This window comes from Hyposmocoma kahamanoa, unplaced genomic scaffold (genome assembly GCF_003589595.1).
Source record: "Hyposmocoma kahamanoa isolate Upper Pololo Valley unplaced genomic scaffold, ASM358959v1 102, whole genome shotgun sequence".
Lineage (NCBI taxonomy): Eukaryota > Metazoa > Arthropoda > Insecta > Lepidoptera > Cosmopterigidae > Hyposmocoma > Hyposmocoma kahamanoa.
Window position 1 is genome coordinate 18,262,498 of NW_020653337.1, and position 15,803 is coordinate 18,278,300.

Genomic DNA, 15,803 nt, shown 5'->3' on the forward strand with positions numbered 1-15,803 from the left:
AGGAAAGGGTTCTTTCCATAGCGTAGTCGAGTTTTTTGTTACAACTACTTGTATTTTTCCGTTATATTTTACCGCGACAACAATGTGATTTAATTTTATCAATCATACTAGTTACAGGTTTAATCCTAAACGGGTTGGGTCTCGTTAGAATATCTTAATATTTTTAATTATAATAATTTATTTATTTGTTCGATAATGTCTTAGGTACCTGCTACCACAGTATTACCTACTACTTTCATGTGATAAGACGTCATCGCGCGAGCGCTAAAACTATTTATTATTATTATATTTATATTTGTAGGTAGGTAGGTACAATCAAGAGTATGTCAAGCTGAACTTTGGACTCTTCCTGTCAAGGTTGACTTGCTTTGGTCTTCTTTTGACTCTACATAATTATATGTACACCTTGTGTACACAAGATTTACAAATATAATTGTCTTCGTTGTCTATTTAGCACACAGAGAATATAAATATTTAGGAAAACAAAAAAATTGTGATTAATCCATTTTGAAAAAACAAATGGCGAGTCTTAATAGTAAAATTTTTTACACGAACTACTTTTTAGTTTATATATGTTACGTTGTGCGTTTCTTGATTATTTGTTGACATTAAGCTGATGGTTCTGAAGCCAATGCTTTATAAATAAATAAATAAATAAAAATAATAATGTGGTTAATCCTTTTTTTCCCATCCTTTATGGGTTAATCCAGGGCTTAATCGGCTGTTCATACGAAAATCAAATACTTTATTAATTTTTTTTAAATACTTTACAGCTGTTTTCAATAATGAGTGCGACTGCCAGATGAAATATGTTCTTTCCTTTTATTACACGTCATGTAACACGCATATCCACACTCAGTATACAGATTGTAGCTTATTAGAGCCTAGTGCGAGACGTCTCATATTAAAATAAATTACACGAAATGTTGTATTACATCGTGTACAGTAAGGTAAACACAAAGTAACACAGCTCGTAATGGTTACTCACCCCATAAATGTTCCGGAAGTAGTTTGATACCTACCAACGACTAACGACGTGGACCTACCTACCTACCTACCTAACTACCTAGAACTTCCAAGATCTTTGTAAGTTGTTACATTTATAATGATTTCTTCCAGTTTAAGATCTCACGCTCAAATAAAAATTGTATATTAGTTAGGTTGTATGTTAAAGTTGTTTTTCGTACGGATCGTTTCGTGTGTGTCAACCAATGGAAATGTGTGAGGCGAGTTGGCTCGCCGCGGCAGGTGGCGGTAGCACGTCGGGCGGCGGCGGCGGTGGCAGCGCGCAGTGCGCAGGGCGGGCGGCGCGGAGGGCGGGCGGGCGGCGGCGGCCGGCAGCGCAGTACTCCTCGCGCAGGACCAGAGTGGTGTTCACTCGGCGGCGCGCCGCGGCGCGACATGCCCAGCTGATGTTTATTTATACCACGAGCTCGGTGGAGGGCGCGCGCGGGAGGCCCTCCCCTCCGCGGCACCACGGTTTCGCGTGATGCAGCCGAGCGAGCTCGACGCCGCGCACGCCGCTAGCGGAAACCCCCCGCAGCGCGGCCTCAACGGTGGCCGTTTCGACTTTGATGATGGTGGTACTTATTGTGGCGGCTGGGAGGACGGCAAGGCCCACGGTCATGGTGTGTGCACCGGACCCAAGGGTCAAGGGGCCTACGCCGGATCCTGGCATTTTGGATTCGAAGTTTCCGGCGTCTACACCTGGCCCAGGTGAGATAGTGACTTCGCCCGGGCCTCGCACATGCCCGAGCGCGAATCCGCGTCCGAAGCCGCTCCAAAAATAGGCTGCTATTAATAATTGAGTTCGGTGTTTCGCTAGAAAACGCGTGTAACAGCGGTGAAAGTGCCTCATGGCTCAATCGCAGCAAACTAACTTATATCGATCTGTGCTTAACTATAACACTGATAACGCATAACACGTGATAACAGACTCAATGCATGTTCAACACGAAACTCCATGTCCACATCCATTAATGTATCAATAGCGATGCCAGCAGTCATTTTCTGCGCGTTGGTGATTGTCTGTAACAATGAGTTGCATTTGTTTATAGTTATTTTTATGTAGGTACCTATTGCAGTCATGGAAAAACTACAAATTATAAATTTTGTCACTATTTAAGTAAAGTGATTAGATATGGGGCTAGCTAGCAGCTATATTAAATCTATCTTTTGCCGTCCTATAATGTTGATATACATATACATAACTAGGTACATACCTCGGTTCGATAAAATAACAAAACTGAAGGTATTTTAAAATGTGAATAAGCAATTTTTCATAAAATTCTTATACTAACATTCTCATAGAAAACAAATAATCCTATATGAGTGAGCGAGTTTCAATGTCATCTAAGGATGACATTAGGAAAGATTGTCGCGGGGAATCTGGGTCAAAAGGGTTCGCCACGGTAGAGTACATACTTGGTAAATAGTGTAACCTATCAAATTTAGAAGATTGGTGGACATCGATTTGCTGAATTTTACCACTAATTTGTAGGTGCTGGATTGTAAAGATATTTTGTAGATTGATGTAGGTATCATCCCTTTAACATCCAAAACCTAGGTACTATTAATTACTGCAGTATTGATTAAATTTTGAAATACGTGATAAAATTTATTATTTATTATATATATTTATATATATATAGATTTATATATATAATATAATTCACTTTCAACAACAAAAAAAATGAAAGGGATCGCTGTGACACAATATGATGGCATATTGTAGTCAAATTTCGAGGGCACGGAGTATTCTTTAACTTTCCAACATTAAAGATAAAATTGTACAAACTTTTAAACTTTCGCGTTGCAATATACTAACATTTCCAAACGGGAATATACTCGATTAAACAATTTAATAGGCATTTTGCACACCTACCTCTTAACCTGACGTTTCACTGACCGTGGTCACGTTGAAATATCACTATAAAAAATTTATTTCATGGAAAAAAGGAGCTAGCAAACAACGGGCATAAAATGTTCTTGTGGAAAGAAAAGAATAAAATAATAAGCACTCGATAAATGGCTGACAGAATGCGTTGGAGTGCCAGGCCTTCCGGTTATCACGGCGAGCCAGCTTCTCAATGCAACCCACTTTTTTCAGGTCATTGCTCCAGCCATTCTACCCTGATCTCAACTCTAACATCTGACGGACATGATACTTGTTACATTTTTTAACCGACTTCATAAAAGGAGGAGGTTTTCAATCGACTGTATGTTTTTTTTGTATGTATGTTAGGCGATAACTCCGGAATTTGTGAACCCATTTTAATGATTATTTTTTTGTTGGAAAGGGGGTACTTCAATAGTGGTCCCATTTAAATTTGAAGAAAATATTCTACCTCTAAGGGCGGCAATCTATCCTATTTTTTTAAATACGTTCTAAATCACAATTCATCATCAAAATCATAAACACAAATCTATATTCATTCAGCCAGTATGTCTACTTATAGAGTAGTGCCTGAACTACAGTACTTTACAAGTTATTATATTTTATAGTGCATAAAAATTTAAAACTACTGTAACTGGAGTATAAGTATTGAACACTAACCTAACCTAATTGAACACTATCTCCTAAGACACAGACATTTGTCTAGTTTAGGAACCAGAGTCCTTAGATGTGTTACGCATTTTCTACCTGTTTGTTTTATTTTATTTTGTCTACATTACTAATCAATAAATTTCTTCTCTGTACTATGTATAAGGCTAAGGTGTGTTTGTGAATAAAGATATATTATTATTATTATATTATTATTAACAGTGCATTGAATGTTTTAATTAGAGTTACTTCAACATTCAGACTAATATTATAAATGCGAAAGTAACTCTTTTTGTTACATTTAAACCGCTGAACCAATTTTGATGACTTTTTGTCACAAAAATAAATCTTAATAGGGCGAAATAGCGGATGGCAGTTTGTATGTAGAACTAATAAAACTATGAAAAATAGTATAGTCCAGTCCAGTAGCCTATTCGAAGATTCTACGTAGACGAAGTCGCGGGCACCAGCTAGTAGGTACATATATACAAGTTTATTACTGTATCATCATCCTTATAACAGCTTACACGCGTCCACTGCTGGAAATAAGCCTCCCCTCGGTGCGCCAACTCTCGAAAAAATATTACTAATGTAGCATATATTTTGTAATGAATTACTGTAACCTACAACCTACACATGCTGTAACCTACAAATACATGAGAAATACCTATGTATTTCTCATGTATTTCAATACTAAACTAGCAAGACTCCGCGACTTTTTCTACGTAGAATGATTACTTCGTGTAGCCTGCTGTCTAGCCTACTAATTTTGATCAAAATCTATGTGAAAATGTAAATAAATATTACTAAATAAAAAAAACCTAATAAATGCCATATTGCTATATTCTGATTCGATCAATCATAATTTTTTAATGATTTTTTTATATTATTCTTTCTTTAATTTGCAATTGTACAAATATGAACTTATGTAAATATAGGAAAAAGCAACATTCTTAAATTTCAAAATAATATTGTAAAGAGTTAATCCTCCTTCTTTTTATAATTTGCAGTGCCCTACATAATGCGCTGTTAATTTAACTATAAGTCTTTTCCATCCTGTGTAATATTATGGTAAATTCAATAAAGAGCTGAATTTAAAGAATTTAATAAAAAAATACGTATCAAAACAGTTCAACGAATGAGAAAAAAGGCAATATTTTTAATTTAGTACATTATTAAACAATTGTTTATTTCTTACAAAGGGCATAAATATGAATTTTTAGAACCCTTAGGACATGACAAATGATTGGATCTCCATACAAACTTGCATCCCTTATTTCACCCTGTTTAAGATTTATTTTGGTGACAAAAAGTAGCACATGTCTTTCTAGGTACCATCTATCTTTTATTTTATAACATCAAGTGACGGGACGAACAAGTCGTGCGCCTGATAGTAAGCTACACGCCTGTCCATAACAGTTACAGTGCCACTCAGAGCTTTAAATCGCAAAGATCTGAGGGGCACTACCACTGCGCCCGTCACCCTGAGAAATAAGTTGATAAGTCCCATCTGTACCCTTCAAAACCGGAACACTGTAATGCTGACATTACTGCTTGGCGGCAGAAATAGGTAAGGTGGCAATACTACCAGGTACTACCCTGGACAAACTCTATCACTAGGAGCTCTACTGCTACTAAATTAAATATATCTATACCAATATAGGCGTGATAACGTAATAGACACATAAAGTTATTATAATACGTACTTATAATATTATAATCTCAGTACACAGTACTACAAAAAAAAAACCCACCACAAAATTACGTGGAATTACATCTATTTGCCAAGTTTTTTTGAAATCAGTTACCGTAAAGTGCGCAAACTCGGATTCATCCCCTAGTTCGCCACTATACGGAACTAGACACAGGAGATAATAAAAATCGGTTCTCACTACTCAAAATATATTGAGAGAGAAAAACGCCTTGAATTAGACAATAGCAATATCAACCATTAAAATAATTGCTTCTTATAATAAAATTTAGGCGCTGTTTATAAAAATGAATCTTCATGCGTGAACAGCCATTCTTAGAGGTGGATCATTTTCTTCAAAATTAAATGGGACCACTATAGAGGTATTATACTATGGACCTCTTTCCAACAAAAAAAAGAATTATGAAAATCGGTGCACAAATACCGGAGTTATAAAAATTTGGTTATACCACACACCAAATGGTTATACCAATATTATGTGAAGAGTGCGTTACCTAAAACTTAAAACGTAATTAACGTCGTGTTGTTGTAATCTTAAATTAACTAACGAAATGATGAGCCTATGCAAGTTACCAAAAGGTAACTGACTAGAAGAAACGAAAGTAAACCTTACACCGCTGAAATATGGTCGTCGCTTCTTTTTGGAGAACTTTCTGAACGACAGTTCAGAATTTGTTACTTGTTTTTTTCCATTGGAAAAGGCAAAGGCACTAATGCGCCATACAGCCACGAATGAAAGTAATCTCTTTCTTGTATTCCATTACAAGATTTGTTACTTCTTTTAAAATTTGAAACTACGACCAAATCATTATTAAGATTTCATTGTGTTTCAAATTAAGAATGTGTGAGTTTTGGCGACGACACTTCATTGTTTTTTTTCCCGTGTTTAGTTTATGGTGATTTTTGATAGATATAAAAAACCTTATGATTCGCTCTGGACCTTTTGGAGGGAAAAGTGTCGTTTTTATTTTGACTTTCAATTATTTTGTGAAATCTAGTTTAAAGTGGAATAGGATAGTGCTATTGTACCTTAATCGAAGATTAAAACGCGAAATTATACGAATCTCGAACTAAAATACCCGTATCGGCCCGTTTTAAGGAATCCCGAGTCAATCCAAGCACGCTGCCTCAAATTGCCTATCCTCTTTGTGGCGGCCATATTTACAGAAACATAATTAAACTTCATGTTGAGGCTGATGGCTTTGCCAAAGCCTTAATAAATAAAAAAAGAAAAAAAAACCTTATTTAAACCTATAAAAATAAAAAGAAGGAAAATTTATCAAGACTTAGCTGTGTGGTTTCTGACCTTAGCCTTTTCCTTGAGTGAAAAAAAAACGACAAACAACCAGGCGCACGACTCGTATAGAGGATGGAAAAAAAGACTTGTTCGTTCAATCACTTGGTACAATAAATATTGTACATAGAAAATCGACAATTTTTTTTATGCTTAAATAGCAGTTATAAAATTTCGCACATACAAAGTTTCATTGTAGTTCGTATTATTTTTATAACTTTCTTAACACAAAAGCACTTTGACGTATGATTGCATGTGGGTATATTTCTTTTTTCGATCCTCTAAGGTTTAGCCAATAATAAATATTTGATTAACTAGCTTTACATCTCGAGTTCTTAGGTTTTCGCGATTGTTATACATAGGAAATGAAACTATTTTTCCGGATTTAAATATATTTGTTTCTTCAAACAAACCGATGTTTCGGGCCCTTTACAGGTCTCATGGTCACGGTTGACAGAGGTCAGTCTTCAGAGTTCAGAACAGTCTTCAACCAGTTATATCTAATATTGATGCAAACCACCCTATTTTTTCACTATAGTTACAATAGTTATTAATTAAACACCTTATTTTAATTTTACAAAATAACTAAAAAATAGCTTTACATCATTATTTATTTTGTTAACACCCTCTCTCGCCATAGTAAAACCGCAAGAAATTGAGATAAGAGTAGTCGTGGACATTGAAAGCTACTCTAGACAGATGTGTCTATCCATAAAGCTATGAAACCGTTATGAAATATCTTGAGAATGAAAAATATTGTGTCATGGTAAGACACTTGTAACCTGTGATAAGCGCTTAATTAATTACCACAAAAGTTGAAATCTATATCCATTTTATTCGCACAATCTGATATTCTGTATTTTTTTTATGATATTTTTTTATAATACCAAGTGATGGGACGAACACGTCGTGCTCCTGGTGGTAAGCGACACGCCTGTCCATAATAGTTTCAGTGCCACTCGAAGCTTTAAATCGCAATGACCTTAGGGGAACTGCTACTGCGCCCGTCACCCTGAGACATAAGTCATCAAGTCCTAGTGCCACCAGCACATTTACCCTACCAAATCGGAATTCAGTAATACTAACACTGCTTGGTGGCAGGAATAGTGGAGGCGAAGCTGCAGAACCTTGAACACCGCCGTAAAGTTGCCTGCTTATCGGTATTTTACAGGACATATCACGGAGAGTGTGCGATGAAATTACACGATTTAATTCCACCTACCCCTTTCCATCACTGGAGGAATAGGCATAGGCTAGGGTTGTGGATATTCCAAAGATTCGCACGAAGCGATACGCTTCCACATTTATATGGCGAAAGGCTATGGAGTGAAAATCCCTGCCTGCAGACTTGTTCCCTGGACGTTATAATTTGAGCCTTTTCAAGGCGAGAGTGAATAGGCATTATTTAGGTGTGCATGCTCCATCGTCGACCTCATCGTTACTTTCCATCGGTTGAGATGGAGGTCAAATGCGCACTTATATTTTATAAAAAAATAAATAAAAATAGGTATGGTGGCAGTACTACCCCAGACCAATTCTTTCACAAGGAACTCTATTTTACTAGAATAATGAAATTACTCCACTAGTTTGTGATGAACTAGTGGAGTAATTTCACAAAAAAAAAGTTGAATATCACGGTAATAAAACATCGTGTTATTTAATAACTTTAATTGATTCATTCATTGTTCATGTGGTAACTAACCACTTAGGTATGTTTTGAAAAATTAGATTATAATGGATTTTCTTAGTAATTTTATTTCATATCGACTAGAAATAAATATTAAAGCTAATTGATAAAGTGTCAAATACCTATTCCCTCTCACCATCATAGATTTAGTGTGGGTACCTATGTACTAAATCTATGGTCACTATAATACGCTCTACGGCGATCAATATATTTTTTTTCAAATTCACAATTGCAACGTTTCTTTTCATCTTTGTGCGGGAAATATCTCCGGAAACTCAAAACATCGTATTTCCAGAAACGAAAAGTGTAATTGGATGCTCACAATAATACTGACAACAACAGGGATGTTTTCCTTTGTTGAAAGCCATAGAAGATACTCACTATCCATTAAGTATATTTGGTGGAATTACCTATCCATATTGTATATACATTAGTGTACACGATAATGAAATACTTGTGCTGATAACGGGTCTGTCGTGTCGGTTGGGCGATTACAATTATTTCAACACTCCTTGCTCACATTTAAATTAACGGTACCTGTGAACTTGCTATTTGCAGGAACTTAAGTATAGTGGATTGGTATACATGAGGCCTTTTATTTTAAAGTAAAATCAGTCGTTAGTGCTTTTAGGTGTGTTGAGTACCATTACCTACCTACTTTAATAAATATAGCGACACGAGGGAGCGTGCAATGACAAAATTGCGTCACTGTTATTTTTACTGTATTAACTTAGAATCGAGATTATACTTAGGTTAGAGCTTGTTTTAACTAATCCTAGTACTAGATTTTCTTTCGGATACACTTCGGGGAGTGTGCGCAGGAACTTTTAAATTTAGTTTCACCCTCACCGTTCCTCCTTCTGTCGACTAGAAGGTCCGGAACACTCCATCCTTATGTCGTTGATATACCACCTATTCGCGCTAAGCGCTTTGCTCCATTCTTTCTGATGCGTGCGGCAAAGGAATGGAATACTCTACCGGCATCTGTGTTTCCCAAAAAGTACAATCGTCAGTCACATCATCGCTTAACATCAGGTGAGATTGTGGCCAAGTGTCTATTATATGTTAAAAAAATCTTGTTTCTATCATCTCATATGATTTGATAAGAATTCAAGCGCACTTCATTAAAAACAATCTGTATTCTAGATTACTAGATGAGTACAGCTGGAATCTGGCACCAATCTTTTACACCATGAAAAATTATCTTAAGCTTACGCCAAGTCTTCAGTCCAGTGGTAAGGGACACGCCTGGCTTATATCAGTCACAATGACATTCAGGGTCGTATTCCAGAACTCTACTCAATGCTCAAGTCAGGATCTGAGTATGATTTCAAGCACTGGAAAAACGACCCTAATGGCAGGGACTTGAGTATGATTTCGAGTGCTTTAAACCTTACTCAAATCCTGACTTCAGCATTGAGTATAGTTCTAGAATACGACACTGAATGTCATTGTGACTGATATAAGCCAGGTTTGTCCCTAAGAGCTTTAAGTCTCAAAATCTGAGAGGCACTACCACTGCGCCCGTCACCCAGACATAAGTTGAATGTACCATGTGGCTGTAATTTCATCTTCACCCTCATCCTTCAAAACTGGTCCGCACAACCTCTCTTCTGAAATGCTCTCATATTACAGATTTGGCTTTTTAACCAAGAGTGCGTTCATCACGATCTAAAGTAACAGCAGTAGATATATATATATTGCAAATAGATGGATTTCATTATTAAATGTAAATAGTTTTTTCACAAAGGACGCACGGTAACGCATGTTAAAAATTTAAATAATAGGAGCCGATGAAATTAAGCAGCAGTATTAGGTACACCCAAAACGCTAGCAATATTCCCTCTTTGTATGTCTATGCTCACCAACACACATTAAGGTCGTTGTCATTTGCTAATCTCCCTATTGGTCTATTTTTTAACTGTTAAGTATTAGACTATAAAAATATATTGAAAGAATCCTAAGTTACTTAAGTTTATGGTTTAAAAAATAATAAAACTTTATTTTATAAAGGCATCGTTTTACTCATGGTTACATCACTATTATCACACTACGATCCGGTGCGGTTTAGAGACTTAAAAAATACCCACCACAATACCAGTTGTTTGCTTAGTGGTACGATGGGTTCCACGGAATATGCTTCAAGTAAAATGTATGTAAGGAGCTATATAAAACTATATACACATATAGTATATATTATGTACAATATTACAGCAGATGTTAGTTTAGAGTTACTAATACTTACCTATACAGTTTTACAAGTACAGTGAAAAACGAACCAAGCGTGAAACTTATTGACAAACTTCATTCTTAACGCATTGCAGTAAGGTAAGTAACACTGGGCTGTATCTGTAACTCGATAAGGCCTTGAGATAATCAGTCAACCGTAAGTAATACATGCAAGAATAAAACAACTTATAAGGGCTCTGTAATAACTTAATAAGATATCATTCGAGTGCAGTCGATTGCAGAAGAAAGCAGAATACTAGAATCTATAAATTATACTGGCTAATATTTCTTTTTATTTTTCCGATATTTTGGAACGATTATACGCTCTGTGGTCACAGTTTGGCACGCTTTAAAAACAGACATATCAGTCTACCCCAAGGACCTATACTTAAACGTCTACCCTCTTTCGTTGTCAACGACCACTCTTATTTCGATTTCTTGTGGCGTTACCACTGTCACTCACATTTTTCCAATAAACCAAACTCATTGCATCCACACGTGTAACTGAAAGCGAACCATTTTTATTTTTATTATTGCTATTGTCATCACTAAGCATAGAGCTTTGGAACTTACTATAGCGCGAACTGTTGAACAAGAAACTCGATTGCTCTTACGAACTTAGGCTCTAGAAAATAGCACCTACTGTAAAATTAAACGTAACATCCGTAAATGCATGTTTCGTATATTGCAGGAACTCGTGCCCAAAGTACACTGCATTTTACTTTTTAATCCGATTTATATGTAGGTACAATATAAATTTTACATGCAGCCTTTTCGCGAAACAATCGTTATGTGCCGAGCTTCTGTATTACCGATTCAAGGAAACCAACTAAATCTCTGATTGCTTAAACACACTTAAGCAATATTTTGCAGCAGGAAGTTATTTTGAAATCTTTCTAAGGATTCGAAAACTTTTACCTGGTTCTTTTAATTACAAATTGTTTGTAAGGCCTCTCGCAGTTTGTCATAGAAACCAGCAATACAATTTCTTAAAATTTGAGAATTTTCAACGAAATTTGTTTCAACACTTCTGATGTTATGATGATGATGAATATCTTTGAAAGTATCTGTTGAAAGTATTTGAATACTTATTGCAGTGCTTTAGTAGCGTGTAATGTACCTAATCCTTTGCATATTGCGTATTATGGGTCACGAATTATAAGAAATACAGCAATGACATAGAAATTAATATAGTAACTAACCTAACTTTGAGAACTTTTGTTGACATAATCATAATAATTTTTTACTAACGATCGTCGTCGTTAAGTAGTTTCTCATATTTCTCACATATCCTTGCAAGCGTAGGCGGCGCAGGCTCTGTCGCCAGAGAGGCAGGGAACCGTAAAAGGCTCCAATACGCCAACCTTGCTCGTGTTACAACTTTGTGCCTTTTACGATTAAAACCCTGGATCTCTGGAGACCGCAGGCGAAACTTCTAGCGAACGAGCTGTCAGATCGCCTCGTAGAAACCTCCGGTGACCACAAGGTTGTCAGTTATTTGCGCCAAAGAATAAGTTTAGCAATTCAAAGGGGAAATGTTGCCAACCTTCTAGGCACAATGCCCCAGGGTACGACTCGCGACGAAATTTTGTACTTTAAACTTTCAAATAGCATATTATATTATATTTTTATATTATTCCTCGAAATTGTCATATGTAGTCTGTGTGTCATTAAAAAGTGTACTTCATTAGTCAAATTTTGTTTGTTACTTGACATTTATTTGTTTAGATTTTTTTATCCATAACCCTGATGACCTCGGTAGCCCAATGGTTTATACTATGGACGCTGGTTGTTGAGGTCCTGGGCTCGATTCCCGCAAGGACTAATTTAGGAAATTAACTTTCTCAATTGATTCTGATGTTCTTGGTAGTGCCCCGGAATTAGTTACGTTGCTTTGTTACTCAAAGTACAGGGAATTCCATAACTTGAAACTAGGTAATTGTTAAAACCCTAAAGTCCTAGGCGTCTTTTAACAAACAAATGACATTGACATGGTATAATGTGGCGGTTTCCGAAACTTAACGTCGTAGCGCCAATTTTGCGTGTAGAAATAAAAGACACCTGTGCCTAGCTACATCAGAAATAATCGATAATACTGTCTCGACCATAGATATAGGAAAACCCAACTTACCATAAAGTTTTCAGACCAAAGGATCTTTGTACGTCACAGAACAAAAGACATCAATGATATCGCATTATCCAAAAAAAAACCGACCTGAAAAGTTTGTGGAATTACATCTATTTGACAAGTTTTATTGAAATTGGTTAACGGAAACTGGGTCAAATCCAATAAACCCTTTTTGCCACCCTTAAAGGTTTCTTCATTTCTTTCCAACAAACATAGATTTATCGAAATCGGTTCAGAAATGTCGGCGTAATTGCGTAAGCTACACAAAAAATGTGTAATATTAATTACAGATCAGAACCTCCTTTTTTGAAGTCGGAAAAGTCAAAATATTGGAAAGTAACAAATAAAACACGACTACTTGGCTTTTTTTGTTGTGGGTTCCCCAATTAACTAATTAAACCACCTGTACAATTGCCAGTAATCACAAATCTAAAATCGATATCAGTTCTGCGTACGCCTAAAATTACACTTTACGAATTTGTTTTCCCCTCTAGTGGAATTAAATTGGCATCACAGTTTATGTATGTAGGTACTTTGAGCGACATATCGCACCCTGAGAAATTTTTGATTTTATGTAATGAGCATTTAAAGTTCTGAAAATTGTGTTAACTGCAATTTCTTACTCAAGAAAAAGATTTTTGAATACGGTTTTCAGCTAAAATAAAAGGGGTTCCCTTACATAGATTTAGAAGTACTATACTAAATTTCACCTCCCACAATAAAATAGAGAAATTTTTGAGAATTTCGTTTAATATCACTATTCCTCATAATCTTTTCATGTAAATTAACATTTCTTCAACGTAACAAGGATTCATGAAAACAAATTATACCATGAAATTTAATTTTAAACTTCGAAAATAAGAGAATAAACTACTCTATGGCTTATCCACTAACCAGTGTAGCTCTGGTTCAGTAATCCAGTACTATATTAGTCTTAATGAAAAACGACACTATCCAAAAAATAACTATATCTTTCACGGAGTTACTAGTAAATTTTTTCAGAACACAGCGATCTATGTCACTACCAAAAAAATGTCAGTATCGCGCCTTCTCTCTCTCCTATGCCCCGTTCCCCTTGAACAACATACCGTCATTACGTCATGTAGCAAATTCTAGGCAAACAACGTACACGAGGTTTTTTGCATTATAAACTTCGTACTCTCAAATCAAAGATAACGTTAAAATTAAAAAAAAAAAAAGTTTTTATTATAGTGACGTTATCGTTCTCAGTGTGAGATATTTTCGTACAAAGTATTCTATTATATTCTATAGTATACTATATAGTTGGATACAGAATTTATAGTTAGGGAGCTGTATTGGATTTAGGTTATTTGTTAGGTACAGAACTAACAACATGTTTGTTTGACTAGCAAGAACAGATTTTCACATTTATTCGAAAAATGGTTTATATAGTCTAGGAGCATCCACACTTGGGCGTGCCAAATTGTTATATCCATTGGACTCGCATCTGACGCGCATTTTCTTCGCAGTAAACCTCGATAAATGTTTGATCAGACTATGGCAGTAATGGCGCTCGTTTAATTAGAACTACAGTAATAACTACACAAGTCAGTAAAGCTCCAAAACATCCGCAATCATACGAAATCTAATAGGACGTCAAGGCGCTGTACTACATATGCTTTTATAATAAATATTTGTCCTAATCATGTTGTACGTACATACTTAAGAGATTCCGGGTGAATGGTATGAGATCTCCTTTTCAATGGTCTGCATGTCCATTTGCACTAAACTTTAGTAGATCTTATACCAATGCTTACAACGCAAAACACACTCTTAATACATTGTCTTAAGAGTGTCTTATAAATTTAAGCGTTGTTGGTGCAAGTCGACATGAGACTCGTAAGACAAAACGTTTGCGTAACTTTGTTTTTTGAGTGACAGCAAAAAGACAAAATATGTTCATTATTATTTTGTCGTTTCACTGTCGTATGTACAAATACTGTTGATGGTTTATTTAACCTTCCTGAAGTTAAACATGCTGACTACGTAATTGACAATTATAATTAAAATGACGGAGTAAATATTTACAAAAGTGTGCTATTTACTTCGTGTTATAATTAATGTTCCTTTGAGTATCGACTTAGAATCCCTCGTCCCACTTTTATCATCCATCTGCTATGCATGTAGGTACTCTACAGGTTTTCATAAAAAAGATAAACGAAAATTTATTTAACATTAACACAGTTGTATAAGATACCTGAGTCGAATATACCTTACTGTTTGAAGTCGTAATTTACCTTAACGTTTGAAGTCGTATTTTTCGGTCGGTTTGTATGCGAGGTCAATCACTACTATTTATTTTTACAGAGTATTTATCTAAGTTTCATATTTTAGTATAAAAGAATGGCAAATGCATGTAACTTAAAAGCAATTTTAACTTTAAAAAAAAACGAAAGTGGCTATATTTCCAAACCCGTACGTAAATATGAATGATCATATGAATGATCAAATGGCCATATTTACTGTATGGAAAATATTACTCTTTTTATAATTTAATATTATAATTTAACTCGATTTTATGGTTCTATGAATAACAATGGAACACGACATAAAAATAGATCCTTTATTAATGTACTTATGAAAGAGGCCATATTTTTCACCCTATACGTAAGTATGCCCATGGCCAAATTAACTACATAGAACAATTTACTCTCCTATAATTTAAAATGATATAATTATTTATATAGTATTTTTATGGAAAATGAATTAAATCAATACCTAACGAATTAAAATATAGTAACGAACCATGACCTACTACAAATAAAACCAATTTATTAGTCAACACAAATATCTGCGCTAGTTTTTACCAAACATAGCCAAAAACCATCGCTTTCACGTAAATCAAAGTGCACTGAAATCGGATCATCCCTTACTACAGAGCTACCTCAGATTTAAGTAGACAGATACACTACAGCCTCAAACTTATATCATCCCTCCTTAGTTGTTAAAAATAACATTATGCTAGGTTCCAAAAATGAAAAGGTAAATTTAGCCAACATCAGGTGCAGGAAAATATGGCCAGTCATTGGCCATATTATCAGACATATGCCTTTTTTTTTCATTCATTCGCATCTTGAAAACCAAACAAAATTGGAACAAAATCACACGGAAATGTCATCTACTTTCACTACACTAGCAGTAAATGACAAATGAAACACAATAAAATCGATATAAACTAAAATATTAGAT

At 35.4% G+C, this 15,803-nt stretch overlaps 1 protein-coding gene across 1 annotated transcript in view; it reads left to right on the top strand.

The window, feature by feature from the left end:
- The first annotated feature begins 1,319 nt into the window (after positions 1-1,319).
- The window catches only part of LOC113232661 (junctophilin-2), a 32,014-nt gene continuing 17,530 nt past the window's right edge, over positions 1,320-15,803 (top strand). Inside the window, exon 1 of the mRNA XM_026467433.1 lies at positions 1,320-1,716. Within this exon, the coding sequence (XP_026323218.1) occupies positions 1,490-1,716 (227 nt within the window). The 5' untranslated portion in view covers positions 1,320-1,489. The remainder of the gene's footprint in view (positions 1,717-15,803) is intronic.